This window comes from Microcaecilia unicolor, chromosome 4 (assembly GCF_901765095.1).
Source record: "Microcaecilia unicolor chromosome 4, aMicUni1.1, whole genome shotgun sequence".
Classification (NCBI taxonomy): domain Eukaryota; kingdom Metazoa; phylum Chordata; class Amphibia; order Gymnophiona; family Siphonopidae; genus Microcaecilia; species Microcaecilia unicolor.
Genome location: NC_044034.1, coordinates 290952918 through 290979029, shown reverse-complemented (window position 1 = coordinate 290979029; position 26112 = coordinate 290952918). Strand labels below are relative to the sequence as shown.

The 26112-nt window shown below is 44.6% G+C and overlaps 1 protein-coding gene across 1 annotated transcript in view; it reads right to left on the bottom strand.

Moving 5' to 3' along the window:
• The window catches only part of SH2D6 (SH2 domain containing 6), a 65294-nt gene that overhangs the window by 16736 nt on the left and 22446 nt on the right, over window positions 1–26112 (bottom strand). The window contains exons 5-11 of the mRNA XM_030202487.1: window positions 21095–21147; window positions 19428–19509; window positions 12798–12926; window positions 7171–7199; window positions 4791–4839; window positions 1914–2001; window positions 1516–1546 (exon numbers count right to left, since the gene is read on the bottom strand). Coding sequence (XP_030058347.1) covers window positions 1516–1546; window positions 1914–2001; window positions 4791–4839; window positions 7171–7199; window positions 12798–12926; window positions 19428–19509; window positions 21095–21147 — 461 coding nt within the window. The remainder of the gene's footprint in view (window positions 1–1515; window positions 1547–1913; window positions 2002–4790; window positions 4840–7170; window positions 7200–12797; window positions 12927–19427; window positions 19510–21094; window positions 21148–26112) is intronic.

Genomic DNA, 26112 nt, shown 5'->3' with positions numbered 1-26112 from the left:
CTTCTACCCAGTACCCCACACCCAGCTCCAACCAGCAGCACCCCCTACTGCCACCCCAGTACTGAGACCCCACACCCAGCTCTGACCTACAATAACTCCTGCTACCCCAGTACTGAGATCCCACACCCAGCTCCAGCCTGCCTCCCTGTTGCCACCCCAGTACCGGGACCCTCACACCCAGCTCCAACCTGCAGTACCCCCTGCTTCCCCAGTACTGAGACCCTCACACCCAGCTCCAACCTGCAGCACCTCCTGCTACCCCAGTACTGAGACCCCCCACACCCAGCTCTGACCTGCAGGGCTCTCTGCTGCCACCCCAGTTCAGAGACCCCTAAACCCAGCTCCAACCTGCAGCACCCCCTGCTGCCACTCCAGTACTGCAACCTGTACAGCTCCGACCTGCAATAAACACCCTGCTACTCTAGTGCTGAGACCCCCACATCCAGCTCTGACCTGCAGGGCTCTCTGTTGCCACTTCAGTACTGAGACCCCCCCCCCCCCCCCCCCCCCACAACCAGCTCTGACCTGCCATCCCCCTGCTGCCACTCCAGTATCAAGACCCCCACACCTCGCTCTGACCTACAGCACCCCCTGCTGGCACCCCAGTACTGTGATCCAGGGGCATATCTGAGGTTTGGTGGTAGGGGGAGCAGGGGCTAGAGTGAGGGGGCACATTATAGCCCCCCGGCCGCCGCCCCCCCCCACCGCCGTCACCTACCCCCGCCGAGGTCCGCTTCCTCCTGCCGGTTTTTAAAAATATTACTTCAGCTGGCGGGGGACCCCAACCCCCGCCAGCCCAGCCAAGGTCTTATTTAAGTTCTTCATCCTTGTGCTGTGAAAGCTGCATCCCTTCCAGTTTCGGACGGAGTCTGACATCGCAGCACGTTGTACGTGCAGGACGTCAACGTGCTGCGCGTCAGACTCCCTCTGAAACTGGAAGGGATGCAGCTTTCACAGCACGAGGATGAAGAACTTAAATAAGACCTCGGCTGGGCTGGCGGGGGTTGGGGTCCTCTGCCAGCTGAAGTAATATTTTTAAAAACCGGCAGGAGGAAGGGGACCTTGGAGGGGTAGGTGACGGCGGTAGGCGGGAGAGGGTTGACGGCGGGTAGGGGGGTCCAGGGCGAAATCTGCGGGGGCCCAGGCCCCTGTGGCCCCATGCAGATATGCCCCTGACCTATCTTGCATACCCCGTGCTACCTGCACACCAGCTCCAATGTGCAGCGCCCCCTGCTGCTAGCCGGTACCGAAACCCCCCCCCCCCCCAATACTCAGTTCTGACCTGCTGCACCCTCTGCTACCATCCTACTACTGAGAACCCCACACAGCTCAGCTACTGCACATCCTGCACTAAACCTCCTCCAGATATTCCAATGTGAATACCTAACCCCAATGCACTTCATTTGTGGCTTGAAGAACCTGGGAGGAAAGTTTTTAAAAAGTAGCTTTCAATCAGCATTAATTTTGCATGTGATATTCCTGTCCCCAGCCCTTACATCTATAAGCAGCACTCACATGTTTCACAGGAATGAAAGGAAGTTTCGGCCTGTGAAAAACAAACATTTTAGTCATGAGCATAAAGTTACTCAAATATCAGACAGTGCTCCTCCCACACAACTGAAAGTTCTCCCTTTCATGCACCTGCTCTCGCCATCTGCCGATGTTGCCCCATGCTCAACCACTATTTCGCCCCCCTCACTTCCCCACATGCACGCACGCATGCACACACACACACTTGCAACTCATACAAACACGTTCAAACTAATTGACCTTTGGTGCCATAGTTCTTGGGGACAAGTGCGACCTGAAGTGAATGATGTGTCCTACATAACTATAGCACCAAAAGCAAGTATCCCATAAACTCAGCATCTCAGTATCTTTCATAATTCCTGCTACAAGATGGCACAACTTACTTGGGTAGCTTGAGGGGAGGTGGAGGAGGCTTTGGCTTTGGGCCTGGCACAGAAGTCAGGCTGTGGTATGCCTTGTTCAATTCAGGTGCTGGAATTAAACAAAAATCAGTTAGGGGGATAAAGTCTAAACAAGAAACAGACATACCCTGTACTTGCAGTCTAATGTTGACATAGAGGCTTGGGGGGGGGGGGGGGGAAGGAGCCAGCGAGCAGAGAGAGTAAGAAGTGGGGTGCAAGCAAGGATCGGATGTGCATAAGGATGAAAAGGAAGAGAAAAAGCATGATAAAAAGAAATTGGAGGAGGTATGAGGATGGGGTTTCCCAATACCAAAATATTTATGCGAGGACAAATAAATACTATAAAAGATTTTAAGAACGTAGCCAGACACCCAATCATGGGTAAGCATGAAACTAAAGTAGTGTACATAAGAACCGCCCCCCCCCCCCAACATCTCTCCCTCCCCCAGTGACCGACCATCTCCCTCCCTTCACATCATTTCTGACATCAAAGGGTTGCTGGCAATGGTTGCGATTCACATACACTACCCACGGCTAACCCGGAAGTCTCCCCTCTGCTTCATATCAATAGCAGACTATGGACTTTTCCTCCAGGAACTTGTCCAAACTTGGAATGTTGCTACTAATTGGGTTTCTGCCAGGTATTTGTGACCTGGAATGGCCACTGTTGGAAGCAGGATACTGGGCTAGATGGACAATTGGTCTGACCCAGTTTGGCTATTCTTAAGTAATCAATTTTGTGAAATGCAACTGTGAAAGAAAGAATGAGCAACTGGGAGGACTCTGTGACCAGAGACCACAGAAATGACAGAGAGAAGCAAGAGCTCCTCTGATGAGGCTGTGAAAGGCAGCAAAATAACCCTTTTGTCTCTGTAGTTTATGAATGGCCATCATGGTCACTGTCTATGGACCATGTCTGTTGACCTATGCCTATACCTGCCCTCTTGTTCCAGCCTTGTATAGTTTGAATGAATTTTTATTATGTTACTGCCTCATTATACCTCAGGATTACAGTATGTACTGCCATGAAGCTCCTTGGGAATAGCGATAGAGCAAATACTAAAATTTAAAAAAATAAAATTTTAATTGAGAGCTCTTATTGGTCAGAATTAATTGAGCGCAACAATAAATAAATTAAGATATGCAGGTAGTTTATCTTTACATCTTTATGTGTATTTTAACAAATATATGCATGCAGGTCTGAGAGCTGAACATGCTGCTGACATAGCTTTATAAGGATAAGTTATCTGAAAAAAGTTAGGCTTTGCGTTTGTGTTCCCACTTGAACATGTTAAATGGTTAGAAGCTAAATATGGTCACTTTTTAACTTCTGGCCCTGACCCTTCCCCCTCCTCCCTGTCCTGCCCCATTTTATATGTGTGATGAAACAGTAAATTCCTAAACCTGTGAACTGTATTATTTCACTAACTGTATTTCTCCTAATTGGCCAGCAGATGGTGTTTGTTTTGCATTTTAAAGCTGTTGCAGAAAAAGACATTCTTTTCCAGATTAAGCTTGGTGAAAGGCAATCTGCAGTACCATTGGCCAGATACTTTCAAAGTTGGCGTCGGCCCTGGAGTTCAAATCTAGCCAGGAGGTACTGGATGTTCTTTAGTAGCTGTGTGGGGGTACAGAGGAGAAACATCTGTCTTGAGACCCTATTCAAGACTTGTGAGCAGTTAATTTCCTGAAACTCCCCCAGGTGCTACTTAGGTAGTAAAAGTATTTATATAGGTTTAATATTGATCCTTATTCAGTTACCTGTATAAATCAATTCATTTATTAGCTCTGTTTGTCCTGGACTAAGAATCCTGGTGGTTTGTGTTTTGGGTATGTGGGTGCTTTCTAGGAACTGTGGGACCACTAGAAGTGCAGCCCCAGTGTCCTGGAAAAAAATCACTGGGCAATAACTTCAGAGTGGGAGATTCACCCAGAGGCAAGTGGGATCCAGTCGGTGGGGTGGAGGGTGCTGGTATAGAACACGTGCTGAGGTGCAGGCAGGCCTGAGCAGTGCTGGGGACAGATCCTCCAGGTGGCCACAGGGTTAACCCCAGGTGGGTGCTAGGCATTCCATGCCCATATAGATATATTTTGACTGCATGGCAATCTATTCAGCAAACATTTTTGGCATCAAATTCAACCCAAAAGCTCTTACATGGCTAGCATCTGATACTGGTCACATAAATGCTTCAGAATGTCAACCCCACTGTGTTAAATTTTTAATCCTTTTCTTATTTAGTGAAGAGACTGGCATCCTCTTTGTAACCACACTACCCGAGTTTGTAAATAATACGTAGGATGTGGTAGACACACTAAGGGGCCCTTTTACTAAGCTGTGGTAAAAAGGCCGTTTTTGCCACGTGCCAGGGCCCCTTTTACCACAGCGGGTGAAAATAGCCAAAAATTAAATGGCCATGCAGTAAGTTCACACTTGCTATGCGGCCATTTGGGGAGGGGGAGCACTTACCACCACCCATTGAGGTGGCAGTAAGGGCTCCTACGCTAACCGAGCAGCGCACGACGCTGACCGATTACTCCCAGGTAACCCCCCTGCAGAAATATTTTTTCAATATTTCTGCAAGCGCCTGAAATGGCACACGCTGGGGGCGGAACTACCGCTGGCACCCGCATTAGGCTAGCGGTAGTTCCGGGTTGCCACGCGGCAACCCTTTAGTAAAAGGGAAAGGGAATGGGTCTTAATATACTGCCTTTCTGTGGTTTTTGCAACTACATTCAAAGCGGTTTACATATTATATATACAGGTACTTAAAAGAGCCCCTAAGTGTTTGTAGGCAGCCAATACGCCACCCTCCGGCTGAAAACTTGCTTTAACCATAAATTTATTCCCTGCGTACTAACCTCGTGTCACTGGCTCACACTCCAAGTAAATGTCATCCTGGGATTCATCCTGCAACAGGAGCACATCAGGGAGATTAAAGAACAGCAATGCCCAATCTTCCAACCTTTTCACATCCCAGATCAAGTGCCATTAAGGTGGTGACTGAGGGGGATTAGGATGACATTTGCATACTAGAACCCCTCAGTGACTGGTTAGTAAAAAAGCACAGAGGATTGTGGGCTTTCATTATACAGAGATGCAAAGTAGTAGGTTCTGGGAGAGGGCAAAGTGGTGGGACTGGAGAATATTTGATTACATGGAATACAATATGATAAAAATTGAAACTTATTTTCTGCACACTTACCAGGAGGTTAGAGCAGATTACAGTAACAACATTTAGGGGTTAAAAGAATAGCAAGTCAAACATTTCAACATTTTCTAAATAAGAATGCTGTCAACAGTTTTTGAAATCTAAGGTATGATGGTTCTAATCTTCCATTTAAAGGTGAGGAGTTCCACAATTATAATGCTTGATAAGAAAAAGAAGCAGTAAAATCTCTTTACTAGAATAAAATGAAGTCTCTAACTGTTTCTAACACAGGAACATCTGGAAGAAACTGGAGGAAGAGACAAATAAGATATACAACCAGGAGCTAAACCATGTAATATTTTGAAGACAATAGTGCAAATTAAAAAAAAAAATGACAGCCGTGCACAAAGGAAACACTTGCAACATGCCAGCACTCTTTGGATGCCCTTCTGCAATGGAATCAGCTCAGTTACAAATAATCCAGGTTTTGTAAATGAATCAAGGTCGCCAAGGATGTATTTTGCTATTGAGAACAGAGGGCGTAATGTTTATCTCTGCTAAACCATGTCCTTTCATGTTTCAGAAGTCACAGCAAAAACATACAGTCAACAGAGACCCATAATCATAAGCCAGACACCTAGAATCTTCAGACACAGATTCAAAAGTCAAATGTGGTTGTGTAAATGAGAAGGTTAAACATACAGAAGGTTTACAGACATACTCTTCTTGTACTAGATACCTACACTAAGCACTCATACAATGCAAGCTTGCAGTATATACCCTGTCTTGCTTTCCCTTCTATTACTGAAAAAAAACAAAACAAAAGAATCATTTACAGTCTGTCTTTATGCTGCTTAGTTGAATCATTTTCCTTACCAATCTTTCTTTCCTCTCCCATAAGCGTTTAGATCTTGCCTGCCTGCTCCTTAGTTCACATCTCTTCCTCCTGTTCAGCAAGAAGCATGGAGTACCAGAGCACAAGAGCTGACTGGCTATATATGTTTTAGCCCCTTCCTCTACTGACCCCACAAGCACAGCAATCATGCATGAGCCAGCAGGATGAGCTGGTGGGGGGGGGGGGGGGGGGGGGAAGATGAGCTGCCCAGTCTTTAACACCATGAGCTGCAGCAGAGCTCTTAGTTAGAAGATTGACAAAGATATTTCTGAGGCAGTGTGACTTGAGATATTGGGTCCTCCGAGGCCCACAACCTGGCTAGTTTTTAAGGATGGTTCCACACAAAACCAACACTAAAAATGAGAAAGTCTACAACAGTCAGGCACAACATAACTACTTCCCCTTAGATATTATTAATCTTCTTTCAGAAATATTTATAATATTGTTGGATCCATCAGAATAGTAGAATTGAGCCCTTAAACAGTTTGTTCTCTTAACTGTTGTTGATTCAAATCAGTCCACTGAAACAACATTAAAGAGCTTATCTTTATTTTCTTTACCTTTAATTTTTCTTATTTGTAAAATCCAAGAGCAGAAAGCGTTTAATGCCAATATGAATCCATGTTTCACCATGAGGCTGCTTCAATCACGGGAGTGAATCTGATGGAGATTGGCCTTTGAAGCAACCACATGGCGAAACATAGATTTGTGTAAGCATTAAATGTCTCCTGCTTTTGAATTTTTACAAATAAGAAAAAAGAAGATAAAGAAACAAAGAAATAAAGATAGGTTCTATAATGTTGTTTAAATGGACTGATTTTGGATCAATTATGATTAAAAGTTTGCCCTGTTGCTAACTAGCTGTTTAAGAGCTGTATGCTACTATAGTGTAAAGAGAGTGGGAAGTGGACCAATTACTCCAGGGAAACGAGATAAAGAATTTCGAAGTACCACTTTATTCAATGACTCATTGAATAAAGTGGTACTTCGAAATCCGTTATCCCATTTCTCTGGAGTCATTGGTCCACTTCCCACTCTCTTTACACTGTTATATTTGCGTGGGAGTTAACGTTCATCCACCTAGGTGGATCACCTTCTCCTGTATGCTACTATTCCATTTTTAGAAAGAGCATCATAGGGAAATTAACCCAACTTCTGCGACCAACAGTACACAAGTATATCTCATGGATATTACCTGATCAGGAACTGGCATCAGGTACAAATCTGCAAAGTCAGGGAAAAATAAATCAATTAGGAATTCTACAAATAAAGGCACAAGCTAGGTGATGATATTTATGGAATATGACAGGCAGTTATGTATTATACCTCCAATGCAGACTTTCTTAAAAAAGGGTATTGGGTTGGCGATGGCAGCAGTCTCCACCCTTCCCTTGGGGGAGGAAATATGCTACACTTTAGAAATGTTTCAGGCTGCTGACCTGGAAGAAAAGCAGCACCCCCCCCCCCCCCCCCCAGCATATGCTAATATACATGGCCTGTTATTACTCTGGGACATATTAATATTTATAATACAGCATTCTTCTGTTATTACTGTGATATAACTCTGTCCCCTACAAATGTGGGCTACGCTTACAGAACAGTACTGCCTACAAAATAATCTAATTACTGTTCTATATCACCCCTTCTTTGTTCTTATCCCCCAAGGAATGTCATTTCTAACACAGCACTGTCTGCTATCACTCATACAAATTCAAACATGAAGGCATGGCACAGGGCAATTCTATCTAGAATAACAGCTGCCTCCTATCCCATGAATGTCCCTCCCCATCAGTCAAGAATCTGGGCATTAGAAATATATTTATTTATTTCCGGTACTTGATATACCGTACCGCAAAATAGGGCCAAAAATGGTGGCTAAGTGGTTTGCAACCAGTAAAAAAAAATTAGCAAGCAGATGGTGTGAGGGGTTATGAGCAATCAGACAAAAGCCACAAGGTGGTTGAGTAGGGTTGCTGTGGGGAAAATGTTCTGGGTTCAAAAGAGTTGGTGGGGGAGGATAGAGATTACAAAGGACCAGTCTCAAAGACTGAGGCAAAAAGGAAGGTCTTTACTAGGGTTTGGAACACCTGGAGGGAAGAGAAGATCTACTACTACTACTACTATTTAGCATTTCTATAGCGCTACAAGGTGTAAGCAGCGCTGCACAAACATAGAAGAAAGATAGTCCCTGCTCAAAAAGCTTACAATCTAATAGACAAAAAATAAAGTAAGCAAATCAAATCAATTAATGTGTACAGGAAGGAGGAGAGGAGGGTAGGTGGAGGCGAGTGGTTACAAGTGGTTACGAGTCAAAGCAATGTTAAAGAGGTGGGCTTTCAGTCTAGATTTAAAGGTGGCCAAGGATGGGGCAAGACGTAGGGGCTCAGGAAGTTTATTCCAGGCGTAGGGTGCAGCGAGACAGAAGGCGCAAAGTCTGGAGTTGGCAGTAGTGGAGAAGGGAACAGATAAGGATTTATCCATGGAGCGGAGTGCACGGGAAGGGGTGTAGGGAAGGACGAGTGTGGAGAGATACTGGGGAGCAGCAGAGTGAGTACATTTATAGGTTAGTAGAAGAAGTTTGAACAGGATACGAAAACGGATAGGGAGCCAGTGAAGCAACTTGAGGAGAGGGGTAGTATGAGTAAAGCGACCCTGGCGGAAGACGAAACGGGCAGCAGAGTTTTGAACCGATTGGAGAGGGGAGAGGTGACTAAGTGGGAGGCCAGCAAGAAGCAGATTGCAGTAGTCTAAACGAGAGGTGACAAGGGTGTGGATGAGGGTTTTGGTAGAGTGCTCGGAAAGAAAGGGGCGGATTTTACGGATGTTGTAAAGAAAGAAACGACAGGTCTTGGCGATCTGCTGGATATGATCAGAGAAGGAGAGAGGAGAGTCAAAGATGACCCCAAGGTTTCGAGCTGAGGAGACAGGGAGAATGAGAGAGCCATCAACAGAAATAGAAAACAGGGGGAGTGGGGAGGTGGGTTTGGGGGGGGGGGGGGAAATGAGAAGCTCGGTTTTGGTCATGTTTAATTTCAGGTGGCGTTGAGACATCCAGACAGCAATGTCAGACAAGCACGCTGAAACTTTGTTTTGGATGCAAGGTGAAATATCAGGGGTAGAAAGGTAGATTTGGGAGTCATCAGCATAGAGATGGTAGGAAAAGCCATGGGATGAGATTAATGAACCAAGGGAAGAAGTGTAGATAGAAAAGAGGAGGGGACCAAGAACAGAACCCTGAGGTACGCAGACAGGCAGAGGGATAGAAGTAGAAGAGGATCCACCAGAGTGAACACTAAAGGTGCGGAGGGAGAGGTAGGAAGAGAACCAGGAAAGGACAGAGCCCTGGAATCCAAGTGAGGACAGGGTATCGAGGAGTATGCTGTGATCGACAGTGTCAAAAGCAGCGGAAAGATCAAGAAGAATGAGGATGGAATAGAGACCTCTGGATTTAGCCAGTAATAGGTCATTGGAGACTTTAGTAAGCGCAGTTTCGGTTGAGTGGAGAGGGCGAAAACCAGATTGTAGTGGGGCAAGAATAGCATGTGAGGACAGAAAATCAAGGCAGCGGCGGTGAACAGCACGCTCAAGTAATTTGGAGAGAAAAGGAAGGAGGGAGATGGGTCGGTAATTAGAGGGACAAGTAGGGTCAAGTGAAGGCTTCTTAAGGAGAGGTGTGACTACAGCATGTTTAAAGGCAGCAGGGACAGTCGCAGTGGAAAGTGAGAGGTTGAGAATGTGACAGATAAAAGGAATAAGAGCAGGAGAGATGGCATTAAGAAGGTGGGTGGGAATGGGATCAGAGGAACAGGTGGTACATTTTGAGGAAGAAAGGAGAAGTGTAGTTTCCTCAATAGCAACTTCAGGAAAGGAGGAAAGGGAATGAGGGGAAGGAGAGAGAGGGGAATGGACTAGTGGAGGGAGAGGTGGTGAGGTAGAGAATGCAAGGTTTATCTTTTGAACCTTGTCATGAAAGAATTCAGCAAGGGTCTGAGGAGATAATGAAGGGGGAGTTGGGGGAGGGGGCACCTTGAGGAGAGAGTTCAATGTGGTGAAGAGAAGTCGAGGGTTAGAGCCAAGAGAGTTGGTCAGTTGGATATAATAATCCTGTTTGGCGCGTAAAAGAGCAGATTGGAAGGAGGTCAGCATGAACTTAAAGTGTAAGAAATCAGCAAGGGCCCGAGATTTCCGCCAGAGTCGTTCGGCGGAGCAGGTACAGGAACGTAGGTAGCAGATATTAGAAGTCAGCCAAGGCTGGGGTTTTGTACGCCTTATAGGGCGGGTCATCAAAGGTGCAAGAGTGTCTAAGGCAGAGGATAGAGTATTGTTGTAAGAAGAAACAGCCTCATTGACAGACGTGGATGATGCCACAGTAGAAAGGAGGTTTGAAACATGGGAGGATAGAGATGAAGGGTCAATATCGTGAAGATTTCTAGATAAATTAGATAAGATAGGACGGGACTGGGAGGGAGGAGATTTAAGTGTGAAAGTTATAAGATGGTGATCAGAGAGGGGAAGATCAGAGGCAAGGAAACTAGAGGGTGAACAGTTGGAGGAGAAGATGAGATCAAGACAGTGACCGTTTTGATGAGTGGGGGAGGTGGAGCATAGTTGGAGATTAAAGGAGGATGTTAAAGCGAGTAACTTGGAAATATAAGAGTTGGAAGGATCATTAGTAGGAATATTAAAGTCACCAAGGATGAGAGAGGGGGAGGAAGGATCATGGAAGAAGGCAAGCCAGGCATCAAAGTCACTGAGAAAGGATGAAAGGGACTTATCAGGGGGACGATAAATGACCGCTATTCGAAGAAGCAGAGGAGAGAAAAGGCGGATAGAGTGGACTTCAAAGGAGGAAAAACAGTGAGATTGAGGTGGAAGAATGGGTTGAAATGTGGAGGAGGGAGAGAGAAGTAGTCCAACACCGCCTCCGCGACCAGCAGGGCGAGGATTATGTGAAAAAAGATAACTGCCATGGCAGAGGGCTGCGACTGAAGCAGAGTCATCAGGGCAGAGCCAGGTTTCTGTTATGGCGAGCAAATGGAGGTGACGCGAGATAAAGAGGTCCTGGATATAGGGGAGTTTGTTACAGATAGAGCGGGCATTCCATAGGGCACAAGAGAAGGGCAGAGAAGAGGAGGGGAGTAGAGGAATAGAGATGAGGTTAGAGAGGTCACGGTGAAATCTGTAGAGTTGGGATAATAGTTGGTGAGGAGGGCCAGGATTGGGATTGATGTCACCGGCTGAGAGTAAGAGAAGGAGTAAAAGAGAGCGGAGGAGAGTAAAAGAGGTGTGGCCACAAAGGCGTCGAAGGCGAGAGGTATTTAGGTGGAATGGGGAAGGCAAAATGGAGGGAAGAAAGAGACGGAGATTATAAGCCAAGATGGAGGAAGAGGGTAGGAGAGAAGGTGAGGTGATGAAGTCAATGGATGGGCAGTGAGTTCCTGTAGCAGAGAGAGGTAGGGGGTGAGGGAAAAGATTAGGAAGGGACAGAGCTAGGAAGAGAATGTGAATAGGGGCCATAAATGATTGAGGTACTTTAGCAACTGAAAAAGATTAGATATAAAGAGAAAAATGGCTCCTAGAGCAGAGGCCCTGAGTGGATCGGAGTGGACCTGGGTGTCACCCCGGAGAAGGCTGTAAGGATAGGCAGATGAGCTGCAAGTCCTTCACAGCACCTGGTGGGAGCACTGGGCACCTAGAGCGGAGGCCCTGAGTGGATCGGAATGGACCTGGGTGTCACCCCGGAGAAGGCTGTAAGGATATGCAGATGAGCTGCAAGTCCTCCACAGCACCTGGTGGGAGCACTGGGCACCTAGCGCGGAGGCCCTGAGTGGATCGGAGTGGACCTGGGTGTCACCCCGGAGAAGGCTGTAAGGATATGAGAAGATCTAAGCTGGGAGGACAGAGAGTTCCCAAGTTTAGGTCCGGGGTAACTAAAAGCAGTCTCAGAAGTAGCAGAAAGGCAAAGGACTGAGGGGGAGGTAGAAAGGTAGCCCTAGCCCAGGACTTCCAAAACCTGTCCTGATGGTCCCATAACCAACTCTGCTCTCAGATATCTACTCACAAAAGAACATACAAATTAGCATACTGGGGTCAGACCAGGGTCCATCTATCCAGGTATCCTGCTTCTAACAGTATTCAGTCCAGGTCACAAGTACCTGGCAGTGTCCCAAGAAGTGGCTAGATTCCATGCTACTTAATCCCAAGAATATCTGTACACTGAATGAAACATATTTTCTTCTAGTTTTTTCCAATGTGCTATGATGTACCTTCATGAAGTGAGCCCTAGTCTTTGTACTTTTTGAAAGAATAAACAATCGATTCATGTTTACTCATTCCTCTCGACTTAGGATTCTGTAGACCTCTGTCATATTCCCCCTCAACTGTCTCTTGTCCAAGTTGATGAGCCCTAACCTCTCTAACCCTTCCTTATCTGAGACACGTTCCATCCCCTCAATCATTTTGGTCTCTTCAGTGTAGTGAATTCTACTATATCTTTGAAATGAGGTGACCAAAATTGCAACACAATACTCAAGGTGCGGTTGTACTACGGAGCTATACGGAGGCACTAATTCCTCGTTCACCAGAATGCGCATGAGAATTTACATATTCTAGACCTTCAGTTCATGTAAACATATCCCAAGCATATTCACTATGGATATATCAAAAATCCATTTGGCTATGGGGTCATCAGGGGAAGTCTGGGAAGCTCTGAACTGAACATTACACAGCTAGCTCCCATTATTGGTCCCTCATACGTTAAGAGCTTTTCTCCTGGATATTACACTGTTTACTCATTTGTAAGACAACTAGCCTTGGCCATACCATCTTCAGTCCTGTAGATGGGCTTCAGCAGACTCTCCGGTTGGGGGTACAATGCAGAAATGGGCAGAGATAGTCTACGGTCAGTGGGGGGAAGTGGCGGCCTCATTCCTCCTCTCTGAAATTTAGAAGCTAGAAGAGCAAAAGCCTTTAGAGTCACGTGCAACAAACAGCATGAACAAGGTCGTTGTTTGGCTTGTCAATAGTTTGCTAATGTGTACAAGTTCAAATCCAACCTTGGTTAACATATTTATTTGAGAGTTTATGGCAAAGGCTTGTGGATTCATGGAACAGCATCAGTAGCACTGTGTCTGCACTGAGCATAGTCTGTTACCTGGTCAGCTATTGGCATCTGAATTTAAGACTCACTCTCAACAGTGATAAACCTCCAGGAAGGTTAACTTGCACACCACCTGGCTTGGGTTGGAGCCTCCTCGTCCAGGTGAGGAGGGATTTTGCAAAGCTGAGTTGGTCAGTCTAACACCCTGAATCCCTCCATTGTATGCATCTCTGTCTCATTTATATTCGTTACATTGTTTGTGCCCCCAGGGAGAAGCTACTGCCCAGTGGCGACAGTGGAAATAATTTCATGGTATTGGTTATTTAGTCTCCTGAAGATGCCACAGATGCGAAACATGAGCTTATGTCGAAACTAAATAAATGAACCTACCGACACTGAGCGACCATCATTGAGACTACTAATAGTTTTGACAAGTTTACAGTGCAAGACTGGGACAGACTTACCAGCATTTCAGATGTACAGGTCAGCTAAGGGGGCGATTTTTAGACAATGTGGACAGAAAGTGGTCCGTTGATCAAAGTTTACACCTTGAATGAGATCATCGGCTCCGTTCTGAACGACTCTGTATATATGCCTGTCATTGGCACTGTCTTTTATTTGTGTTCTCTTATGAACTTTAGTATTTATGTAAAAAGCAATGTGACGTGTCATGTCATCACGATAGTGAAAGTGTACAAGAGAAGTCTCAGACAGTGAGCAGTCTAGTTTCTTTTTTTTTAATGTGTGCATTAGTATTATTAATAAATGTTTGAATTGTGGATATTTGATGTTAGTTCAAGATTATGAATGATTTATTGAGATATAGTTTTGATATTTAAATCATTGTATTGCGATATAGCCCATTTCTTTTGTACCGATGTATAATCGTTAGGGATATCTTGAAAGCCTGACCTGTCGCAATTCAACAATGCCTCAGTGGATTTGGTTATTTTGCAAAGGACAGGTGAAAAAAATCTTGATTAAAAATGGTTTTCTGCGCACACAAACCAAAACTTGAATGCAAAGAACAGGGAAATGGTGGGAGAGAGATCTGGTGTCATTAGGAGACGGTCAGCTAGTTGAAAGTTGAAAGCACATCAGCTGTATCAATCATAGGGATGCCGAGAGATTTTTATAATCCAGTTACAGTAGTTCCTTCAGATGCTAAAATGTGACATTTTCCTTGTTTTAACAAAGCATTTACTCTTCTTGCAGGTAATGTGGGTGGGAAGAGTACAGGAGTTTGTAAAATTCACAATTTCCACAAGCACCGTAATTAATGTTCAGTCTACTCATGCCATGGGAGAGTATTAGGAAATCTTGGCCCAGCCCAAAATAGCCAAGCTCATCCCAACCCAGTACAACTGAAGTCATCTTGTCCCAACACTCTGCAAGCCTATTCTGCAAACTCCAGTCCCAGCCTCAGTTATTCAGCTCTGTGTCCTAAGAGATAAATGTTTTTCACTGTAAGTGGTTAATAATCAGCAAGTTACACCTGTTTAACATTACCAAGTATCATCCATTTCTTCATTCTTCGATATTTTAACTTGTTGTAATATTCAAAATATGAAAATCTCTTCCTTGCATGGTCATCTTTTCAACACTATTATATGCAGAGTTAAGTAACAACCTCTCACAAAAGGGGAACATCAATCTTCGGTATTCAGAGTGTTGGACTGACCAGTCTGGCTTGGCAAAGGCACCTCCCGTCTGCAAATGAGGTGCAAATCCAGGTTGTATGCGTTTGTTACTACCGTTGGGAGTATGAGGCTTATGATTCAGCAGCCCAAGTTACATTATCAGCATGTTCTACTCCCATCGTGAACAAGAGGGAGAAGCACAGTAACATGAGTAATGGTAATGCATTTGATATATTGCCTTTTTGTGATACAACCAAAGCAGTTCACATATTATATACAGGTACATAAGATCTACACAAGGCTAGCCAGGGCACAGACCACTTGGGTATAAGCAAGATGAGTAGGCAACTGCATGTCAATAAGGACAGGATTTGTCCCCATGAGACTCATTTTCAAAGCACTTACACTTTTGTTACTCAAGGCTCATTTTCAAATTACATAGACTTACAAAGTTACATCTATGCAGGGCTTTTTTTGAGGGGGTACTTGGGGGTACTGAGTACTGGCACCTTTTTCATTGTCTGCTAAAATTGACCCATGGTCCCCAAGTTTTAATGAAAGAGCTTAGGCCCTACACACCAATTCTGCCTTGTCATAGATTCTGTGACTGGTTGTAGGGCAGCTGGCTATTGTGGGGTGGGTCCCTCAGTGATCACCCCAACCCTCAAGGGTGGCATGGCATTTGACTACCGGCACCTTTTTCTCTAGAAAAAACACACTGCATCTATGTAACTTTGTAAGTCTATGTCTATGTAACATAGGTTACTATTGGGCTCATTTTCGAAAGAGAAGGACATCTATCTTTCTATGTAAATAGGAAGATGGACGTCCTTCTCCCTGAGATGTCCAAATCGGTATAATCGAAACCCGATTTTGGACATCTCTAACTGCAGTCCGTTGCAAGGACGTCCAAATTTCAAGGGGGCTTGTCGGAGGCGTAGCGAAGGAGGGACTTGGCCGTGCTTAACACTTGGGCGTCTTTGACCCATAATTGAAAAAAAAAAAACCCAAGGACATCCCTGACTTGGACGCTTTCACCCGGTCATGTTTTTATTACGAATAAGGCACAAAAAGGTGCCTGAAATGACCAGATGACCACCAGAGAGAATCTGGGATGATCTCCCGTTACTCCCCCAGTGGTCACTAACCCCCTCCCACCCTCAAAAAACATGTTTAAAAATATGTCGTGCCAGCCTCAGATGTCATACTCAGGTCCATGACAGCGTATGCGGGTCCCAGGAGCAGTTTTAGTGGGTACTGCAGTGAACTTCAGACAGGCAGACCCAGGCCCATAGCCCCCTACCTGTTACATTTCACCGTAAGGGCTATGATAGTGGTGTACAGTTGTGGGTAGTGGTTTTTTTTTTGGGGTGGGGGGGCTCAGCACACAAGGTAAGGGAGATATGTTCCTGGGTGCATTTTATGAAGTCCACTGCAGTGCCCCCTAGGGTGCCCGGTTGGTGTCCTGGCATGTCTGGGGGACCAGTGCACTACAAATGCTGGCTCCTCCCATGCCCAAATGGCTTGCATTTGGACATTCTTAACATGGACCTCTTTGGTTTCGAAAATCGCCGAAAGTCAGAAACATCCATGTCTAAGGACGTCCAAATCCAGGGATGTCCAAATTTAAGGATTTGGACGTCTCCAACGGTATTTTCAAAATGAAAGATGGACATCCATCTTATTTCGAAAATACGGGTTTCCCCACCCCTGGATTTCGCCGTTTTGCAAAGACGTCCAAATCGCAACTTGGACGTTTCTTTCGAAAATGCCCCTCCTGACACGGAGAGAGTAGTGGATGCTTGGAATGCTCTCCCGCGGGAGGTGGTGGAAATGAAAACGGTAACGGAATTCAAACATGCGTGGGATAAGCATAAAGGAATCCTGTGCAGAAGGAATGGATCCTCAGGAGCTTAGTCAAGATCAGGAGGCGGGGCTGGTGGTTGGGGGGGCGGGGATAGTGCTGGGCAGACTTATACGGTCTGTGCCAGAGCCGGTGGTGGGAGGCGGGGCTGGTGGTTGGGAGGCGGGGATAGTGCTGGGCAGACTTATACGGTCTGTGCCCTGAAGAACACAGGTACAAATCAAAGTAGGGTATACACAAAAATTAGCACATATGAGTTATCTTGTTGGGCAGACTGGATGGACCGTGCAGGTCTTTTTCTGCCGTCATCTACTATGTTACTATGTAATGTAACTTTGTACATAAGTACATAAGTAATGCCATACTGGGAAAAGACCAAGGGTCCATCGAGCCCAGCATCCTGTCCACGACAGCGGCCAATCCAGGCCAAGGGCACCTGGCAAGCTTCCCAAACGTACAAACATTCTATACATGTTATTCCTGGAATTTTGGATTTTTCCAAGTCCGTTTAGTAGCGGTTTATGGACTTGTCCTTTAGGAAACCGTCCAACCCCTTTTTAAACTCTGCTAAGCTAACCGCCTTCACCACTTTCTCCGGCAACGAATTCCAGAGTTTAATTACACGTTGGGTGAAGAAATATTTTCTCCGATTTGTTTTAAATTTACTACACTGTAGTTTCATCGCATGCCCCCTAGTCCTAGTATTTTTGGAAAGCGTGAACAGAAGCTTCACATCCACCTGTTCCACTCCACTCATTATTTTATATACCTCTATCATGTCTCCCCTCAGCCGTCTCTTCTCCAAGCTGTATAGCCCTAGCCTCCTTAATCTTTCTTCATAGGGAAGTCGTCCCATCCCCGCTATCATTTTAGTCGCCCTTCGCTGCACCTTTTCCAATTCTACTATATCTTTCTTGAGATGCGGCGACCAGAATTGAACACAATACTCAAGGTGCGGTCGCACCATGGAGCGATACAACGGCATTATAACATCCTCACACCTGTTTTCCATACCTTTCCTAATAATACCCAACATTCTATTCGCTTTCTTAGCCGCAGCAGCACACTGAGCAGAAGGTTTCAGTGTGTTATCGACGACGACACCCAGATCCCTTTCTTGGTCCGTAACTCCTAACGTGGAACCTTGCATGACGTAGCTATAATTCGGGTTCTTTTTTCCCCACATGCATCACCTTGCACTTGCTCACATTAAACATCATCTGCCATTTAGCCGCCCAGTCTCCCAGTCTCGTAATGTCCTCTTGTAATTTTTCACAATCCTGTCGTGATTTAACGACTTTGAATAACTTTGTGTCATCAGCAAATTTAATTACCTCGCTAGTTACTCCCATCTCTAAATCATTTATAAATATATTAAAAAGCAGCGGTCCTAGCACGGACCCCTGAGGAACCCCACTAACTACCCTTCTCCATTGTGAATACTGCCCATTTAACCCCACTCTCTGTTTCCTATCCTTCAACCAGTTTTTAATCCACAATAGGACATTTCCTCCTATCCCATGACCCTCCAATTTCCTCTGTAGCCTTTCATGAGGTACCTTGTCAAACGCCTTTTGAAAATCCAGATACACAATATCAACCGACTCCCCTTTGTCCACATGTTTGTTCACTCCTTCAAAGAATTGAAGTAAATTGGTCAGGCAAGATTTCCTCACACAAAAGCCATGCTGACTTGGTCTCAGTAATCCATGTCCTCGGATGTGCTCTGTAATTTTGTTTTTAATAATAGCCTCTACCATTTTCCCAGGCACCGACATCAGACTCACCGGTCTATAATTTCCCGGATCTCCCCTGGAGCCTTTTTTAAAAATGGGCGTTACATTGGCCACCCTCCAATCTTCCGGTACCACGCTCGATTTTAAGGATAAGTTGCATATCACTAGCAGTAGCTCCGCAAGCTCGTTTTTCAGTTCTATCAGTACTCTAGGATGAATACCATCCGGTCCAGGAGATTTGCTACTCTTCAGTTTGCCGAACTGCCCCATTACGTCCTCCAGGTTTACCGTGAAGTCAGTAAGTTTCTCCGACTCGTCCGCTTGAAATACCATTTCCGACACCGGTATCCCACCCAAATCATCCTTGGTGAAGACCGAAGCAAAGAATTCATTCAGTCTCTCCGCTACGTCTTTGTTTTCCTTGATCGCCCCTTTTACCCCTCGGTCATCCAGCGGCCCAACCGATTCTTTTGCCGGCTTCCTGCTTTTAATATACCGAAAAAAATTTTTACTATGTTTTTTTGCCTCTAATGCTATCTTTTTTTCATACTCCCTCTTGGCCTTCTTAATCTGCGCCTTGCATTTGCTTTGACACTCCTTATGCTGTTTCTTGTTATTTTCAGACGGTTCCTTCTTCCATTTTCTGAAGGCGTTTCTTTTAGCCCTAATAGCTTCCTTCACCTCACTTTTCAACCAGGCCGGGTGTCTTTTGGACTTCCGTCTTTCTTTTCTAATTTGCGGAATATGTATGGCCTGGGCCTCCAGGATGGTATTTTTGAACAGCGTCCATGTAAGTCTATGTGCTTTGAAAATATGCCTCTATGGGGCCATTTTCAAGGCACTTAGACTTACACAGTTCCATAGGTTACTGTGTAACTTTGTAAGTCTAAGTGCTTTGAAAATATGCCTCCGTGTCACCTAAGAAAATTAGGAGCCATAAATTCAGCCCTTGATGGTCAGCACACAGGCAATTCCTGTCTTCTTAAGAATGCTGGAAGTTTGACTTTAGACAGCTCTAGGATCAGACCAAGAAAATTGTCAACCCATCACCACCACAAGCAACTGCCTCTTACATTCAATGACTGCCAATAGTGTAAAAGAGGAAATAGTTACATCGGGTGCCGTGGCCAGGATGGCTTCCTCTGCTACTTTCATTGAGTGCTGTGTTTAAGGAAAGGCTCATCTTAACAGGACGCTACAAAACAAAAAAACAAGACATTATCATATATCTACTGTGTGCTCCCTTCCCATGCCCTTACATTACAGTGATCCTTTCCCATGGTCTCTTCCAACTTCATCATATGTCATTTACCAAATCTGCCACATGGCTCCTTACCATACACCCAGGCTGTGGGCTCTTATAGGAGAGATTTCATAACCCCCCAGGATTCTCTTATATAAAAAGCTCCTCATTTTTAATGTCCATATTGTATGGTCTGCTTCCTATAATTAAAGTGCTGGCTTCCAAAAGGCCAAGTCACACATTCTCTCCCTTTGCCCCATTCTCTATATCCTGTCCTCTCCCCAAACTCATTTTGCTTACCGTAATTTAACATTCTTCCTGTTATATTCATTATTTCAAAGGGTCTGATGTCATGAGTTAGAGGCTGACTCTGGGGTGTTATGACCTCAAAAGAACCAAGTTCAGAGACTCAAAACAGCTCTCAGATAGCTTCTCCACATGAACTATCTGGTCTATGAAAAGACAAGTACCCCCCACAGTCCCGCTACCGACAGGTCAATAACCTGGAACCAACCCCAGGGGCAGTGGAGGCCGGGGTATTTATTATATATTGTGAGCAGGGGAGCAGGAGCACTACATTAGACAAGTGGAGGAGGAAACAACAGGAGAGCTTTCCTCCCAGGGAAAGGGACTACAAGTCCCAGATTCCCCCTGGAGGAAAAGTTCACCCTCTGGTGGAAAAGAGCTCGGTAAGAGATCAATATAGGAGAGAGAACTACAGTCCCCAGAAACCACCAGCGCAAGGTAAAACCCATGACTCACAGGAAGCAGAGGGGAAAGGGAATGATTTGGAAATGAGTTCCAATCAAAGTGAGCAATAGCTGCAGGAGGCAGGGGCGGAAGATGCTATGGAGTAGGATAAGATCGAGGGGACTAGGCAGAAGGAGGGGGGAGTAGAGCTGATGGATGTCTCCAAAGGAAAGGTAAAAGCGTTATGAGTCAGGTTATTGTTGGACCTGTGTAAAAAGGGGAGGAAAGGATAGCAGAGTTTGGGAGAAAGCTGTGGGAGAGCTTTGCTAGCAAGCTATCTAGGCAGACTGTAAGGAGTACTACTAAGTGATTGGACTGTGATAAGTGAACCAAAGGACAGGCTACAGGGGTTTGAATGTCAAGATCAGTGTGGTGCCTGAAAACTCTGTGTGCAGTGGTATTCAGCACTAACTTACTTTAAACCAGAAGAGGAAGAATGATGTGGAGCAGGGTTGTGCTAAGTGGTTTGCTGGAAATAAACTGATTAAAGGAAATCTGACATGGAGAATCTCTCCATCAGTGCCTGCTGGTTTTGTTTACTGAACTCCTGATAAAAGACCGCTGGCATGTAGAAAGGGAGGGAACTGTAACCTTTCTGTTTTCCTCTGCTGTCCTGGAGTAAGTGAAATAGGGAGACCTTCTGCCCACGGCATAGAACTCTTGACTACTCTCCAGGGAAGCAAGCTAAGCAGGAGCCACCTGGAAGGGAGACCCAGGGGTGACAATATTAAAGGAACCCAGTCAGGTCTCAGCAGGACAGTTATGTACAATGGAAAAACAATACAACCTTTGCTGGGAGTCTGTTTTGCGACACTGGATTCCCCCTTGAGCTGGAACCATCTACAAGTAAATCCAAAAGCATGGATAAAAGGGATTTCAGATTCAGGGTTATTTTAAGGTGATAGATAAAATCAGAAGCCTTTACCTTCTTTACAACTTTATACATCTAGACAGAAGGTTTCTAACGAGCTATACTGGAACAAAATATCTTATCTCTGTCCCTTATAGATAATTGTGCTAAGGTCAGCTCTGAAGTGTTAGATGAGTTAGCTCCTTTAGAAATCAAGACCAAGTCCAAAAAGAAATCAGGTCCCTGGTTTGGTGATATATTAATTCAACAAAAGCACTTTTGTAGATGCCTAGAAAGGAAATGGCAGAAAGATTATCGGCCCAAGTCTAGGTCAGATTGTAGACGTAAAATAACCCCCCCTGTTTACTAAGCTGCGCGGCAATGCTGACTGTCGGCATTAGCACACGGCAGCCAATAGCTTAGCTTAGTAAACAGGGGAGTAACTAAGATGTTAATAAGGGAGAAAAAGAAAATCTATCACTACAAGGAATTTGGGGCTAATATATTAGATTCTAAAAAGTTGTTCAATTTGGTTAATATGTTCAATGATCCAAAGGAACTGTTGCAACCTGTGGTTGTGAACAAGCATTCTGCAAATGAATTGGCTGAATGTTTTTTAGGGAAAGGTTTCTCAATTTTGTCAATATTTGAGTGATGGGCACGTTATGGGATGAAGGAAGATCTCTGTTGAGTCGTAGGCACAGGGCAATCAGTGCAATCTGATTTGTCCTTTGCCTTTGACTTGGTTGACCATAGTATATTGTTATCTAGTTCCTTTGGAATATGTGGTAGGGTCTTAGAGTGGTTTAAAAGTTTCTTATTGTCTTGTTCCTATAGTGTCAGGCTCAGTGATACTCAAGTCTTCCTTTTGGGGTTCCACAGGGGTCTCTCCTTTCCCTATCATTGTTTAATGTTCTGATAAGTTCTCTGGGTTTCTGTTTAAATGTTGCTGGGTATAAAGTATTCTGTTATGCTGATGATATTACAGTATTTCTACCAATACTTCAGTCTGCAGGTAGAGCATAACTTTATTGTAATTTTGGATTACTTCTCATAATTTAAAATTGAACACTAACAAAACTACATTTTTAATGATTTGGCAGACTGCAGATATATGGAATGATAGATAACATACTGAAGCTTAGTAATCCATGTTTTAAATTCATATCCAATTTGAAGATCTTAAGGGTATTAATATCAAATACACTCTCGTCTGAACCTCAAATAAATGCATTAGTTATAAAGACTTTCAATCTAATGAAAAAAACTGGGAAATTAGAAATATATCGGAGCCTACTACTTTCAAGTTAGTGGTTCAAAGTTTAATATTAGGACAGGTGGACTATTGTCCACTAGTGGCCTAGTGGTTAGAGCACCGGTCTTGCAATCCAGAGGTGGGCAGTTCAAAATCCCGCTACTGCTCCTTGTGATCTTGGGCAAGTCACTTAACTCTCCATTGCTTCAGGTACAAACTTAGATTGTGAGCCCTCCTGGGACAGAGAAATATCCCGTGTACCCGAATGTAACTCACCCTGAGCTACTACTGAAAAAGGTGTGAGCAAATCTAAATAAATAAATGGGCTATCCCTAAACCAATGGTTCTCAACCTTTCTTCTGTTGTGACACACCTGACAGACAACTTTTCATGTATGTGGACACACTAAAATTCACAACTGAACAAAGCACATCTAAATACTTTGTTATTTAACTGTAAGTTTAGTATGAATTTGCCTATCCCATATCAAAAAGCTGTATGCAACACATCAGTCCTAAATTTCTCACTTGCCATACAAGACAAAATATATATATTAAAATTCTCGTGTCACCTCAGTAAAAGCAACACAAAATTCCTCCACTGCCAGATATTGTGAAGCAACACAAAAACCTGCAAGTATGCTACTCAAATTATGCAGCAAACAGAAACTGTGGACAGCAGACCAGCAACATTTTCAGTTGGGGCTGGAGGCAGCAGTTATTATTGGGGGTACTGGGGAAGCAGAAATAGGAACTAGTTACAGGGATTTCAAGAACCTGACGCTCAAGATTGCTAGTCTTCCCAGCTTGCATGCACTGATGGTTGAAAAGGAAACGCAGACTTTCTGTCTACATTAAATGTTTTTGTGGCATGCCTTCCACCTCTTGGGACACACTGGATAAGAACCACTGCCCTTGACTATATGCTTCCCCACCTGCTCTCTCCCTCTTGTATCTTGTCTCTAAGCCAGATGAACCATCAAGAATCTACAAAACCAACACATTTAATACATCAGATCAGAGTTCTCAACCAGCTAGGCATGAAGTGATGGACATGGGTGAGAAATCTGGGACCTCCCTATCTACCTTCTTCCTGCCACCCCTCCCTCCTGGATATTTAGGTAGTGTGCAGATTAAGGCATCAGCAAACCAAGGATGTTTAATGAGGAGACGGCATGAGCCTAGACAGTGGGCGGAGCTTGACGCCATATCACTACGTCCAAAAGAATAGCAAACTGGTGAGATTTTATTAAACTACCTTGATTTTGCATTCTCTCTGTTAGGAGGGAATTGGTAAGGGGTGTTGGGAAGATATATTCAAAATGTTTTGTCACTGCTCAACAGCTTGCTTTGTTATTTGTGATGCTGTATTGTAGATTTCAGTAAAAGCATGAGTTAAACAAACATAACATGAACCATTAAAAAGCAGTCAGCACGCAATTCCAGAAATCATCATTTGCAGAAATCTAAAAGGTGCTCCTTTTGCGTGCCTGCTGCTGAACTCAGGGTGTTTTGAAGCTCGTGAGAGGTAACTTCTGTATGAACCAGTGCCTCGAGACCTCTACTTCCTCCCCACCCTGTCTGCGCTATATGCCTTTTTTTAGTTTACTTTTTATGGCGGTACCTTTTTTTGTGTCAGCAATTTTGAAAGTTGGGTTGAATGCTGGTTTCCCTAGGCTGAGAAACTAGAGGTGTGGAAAAACTCTGCCATTATTTTTGCTTGCTGCAGCAACTCAGGTTCTGCGCCAGGGCCAGGCTGAAGGATGAGTGGCCACCTGCTGTCTCCGGAGATGCTGGGTAGGCAGGGCTTGGCACCGTGTGGTTGAGCTGGATGAGGGTGGAGATGCAGTGGCTGGTGCTTGGTGGATGGCAGATGCAAGCTTCACTGTACTGACTGTTCCTCTTTGTGTATCCATATGCTGCACAAACCAGCATGTTTCTATCTATAACTGATATAAAATAACAATGAAGATTGAAAAACGACATGCAGAAGCTGATTGGATGAGCCATGATGGTGGCTGCTGGGGGAACCTACTTCAGGTTTTTTTATGTTATGCTGTCTCCTGTCTTTAAACCTCCTTGGATCAAACTAGGCATGTGCCTATGACCCAAATGTTGGGGGGGGGGGGGGGGCCCTCTGTCAGATGTGTCAGGATTTAGAAGGCTACAACTGGTAACCTAGCTTTTTTTTTTTTCAGGATTTTCAACTGCAAATCAACTGTCTTGAAGCCAGAACAATGGTTAAAGTGTCTGGATATTTTCAGAGTTTAGCCCTCTATAGCTCTCCATTGCTCCCCCCTTCCAGTGCAGAGACTGTGGTGGTAGGATCCAACCAATGGGAAGGGCTGCAAGTGCTAACTGCCTCAGTCTGTGTGAGCTCTGTAGGAGGCTCTGGAGAAAGCCAATAAGATTAGCGCATGTCCTGGAGGCTTGGGTTTTTGAGATACGGTACAAATCTAAGAGGAATGGGGGAGTGTGAGGTGGCTGCTGCAGGTTGAGAAAGCGCTAGCTATAAATTCTTGACTGATACTGATCGCCCTGCTGTGCTGTGATCACGGCAGAGGGATCAGTACTAAGACAGTACCAGTCAAGAGAAAGGATCAGCCGTGATCCCTATAGAAAGCATTCCGCGAAACGGATGCCTGTCGGGGTCCCATTAGCTGATGCTGACTTGGATATTTCAGATGTCTGATTGATTTTTGGGTTCTGTATTACTCGACATTTTTGAGACATCACAGTTGAGGAGAGCCTCCGTGCACATTGAACACACAGTGGAGTTATTGCACCATAGTCAAATATATAACAAAGAAGCACATAAACAATTTAAGAAAAATTGAATTTGGTAGGAGGGGGTCCAGTCAATGATTATATAGGGCACTATTGGGCAACACCCCAACACTGGGTTGTAAGAAGGTATATGGACGCCCAGGTGATTTTATGAGACCCTTTCTCCCCTTCGGATCAAATTTAAGACTTAATTGGGAGCTTTTCTGTGAATTTCTATCATTTTATCCTAGAAATAAGCAGTGGATTTTCCCCAAGTCCATCTTAAAAATGGCTTATGGACTTTTCTTTTAGAAAGTTATCTAAATCTTTTTTAAACCCTGCAAAGCTAACTGCTTTCACCACATTCTCTGGCAACAGATTCCAGAGTTTAATTACACATTGAGTGAAGAAATATCTTCTCCAATTTGTTTTAAATTTATTACTTAGTAGCTTCATTGTGTGCCCCCTAATCCTAGGTTTTTTGGAAACAGTAAACAAGTGATTCATGTCTACCCGTTCCACTCCACTCTATCATATCTCCCCTCAGCTGTCTCTTCTCCAAGCCCTAGCTGCTTTAGCCTTTCCTCAAAGGGAAGTCGTCCCATCTCCTTTAGCATTTGCCCTTCTCTGTACCTTTTCTAATTCCACTATATCTTTGTTGAGCACATGCACAGAAGACAGCAGTCGAGCACCAAAAGAGGAATGTATGCGTGTTTATATGTCTGTCTGGGTCTCCAGTAGGGAGACTTTCACACAAACAGCTTTCCTTTAAAATTGGGCTGATATGGGGGAATCCACTTGCACCAATGTAGCTGTGCACATTTTAAGTGAAGAAAAGTTTTGAGCCTGGAGAGTTTACCCAGCTATTTAGTTACCCGAGCAAATTCTTTTGAAAAACTCCATTCTTAATATCCTTTCAGAAGCATCAGAGAAAG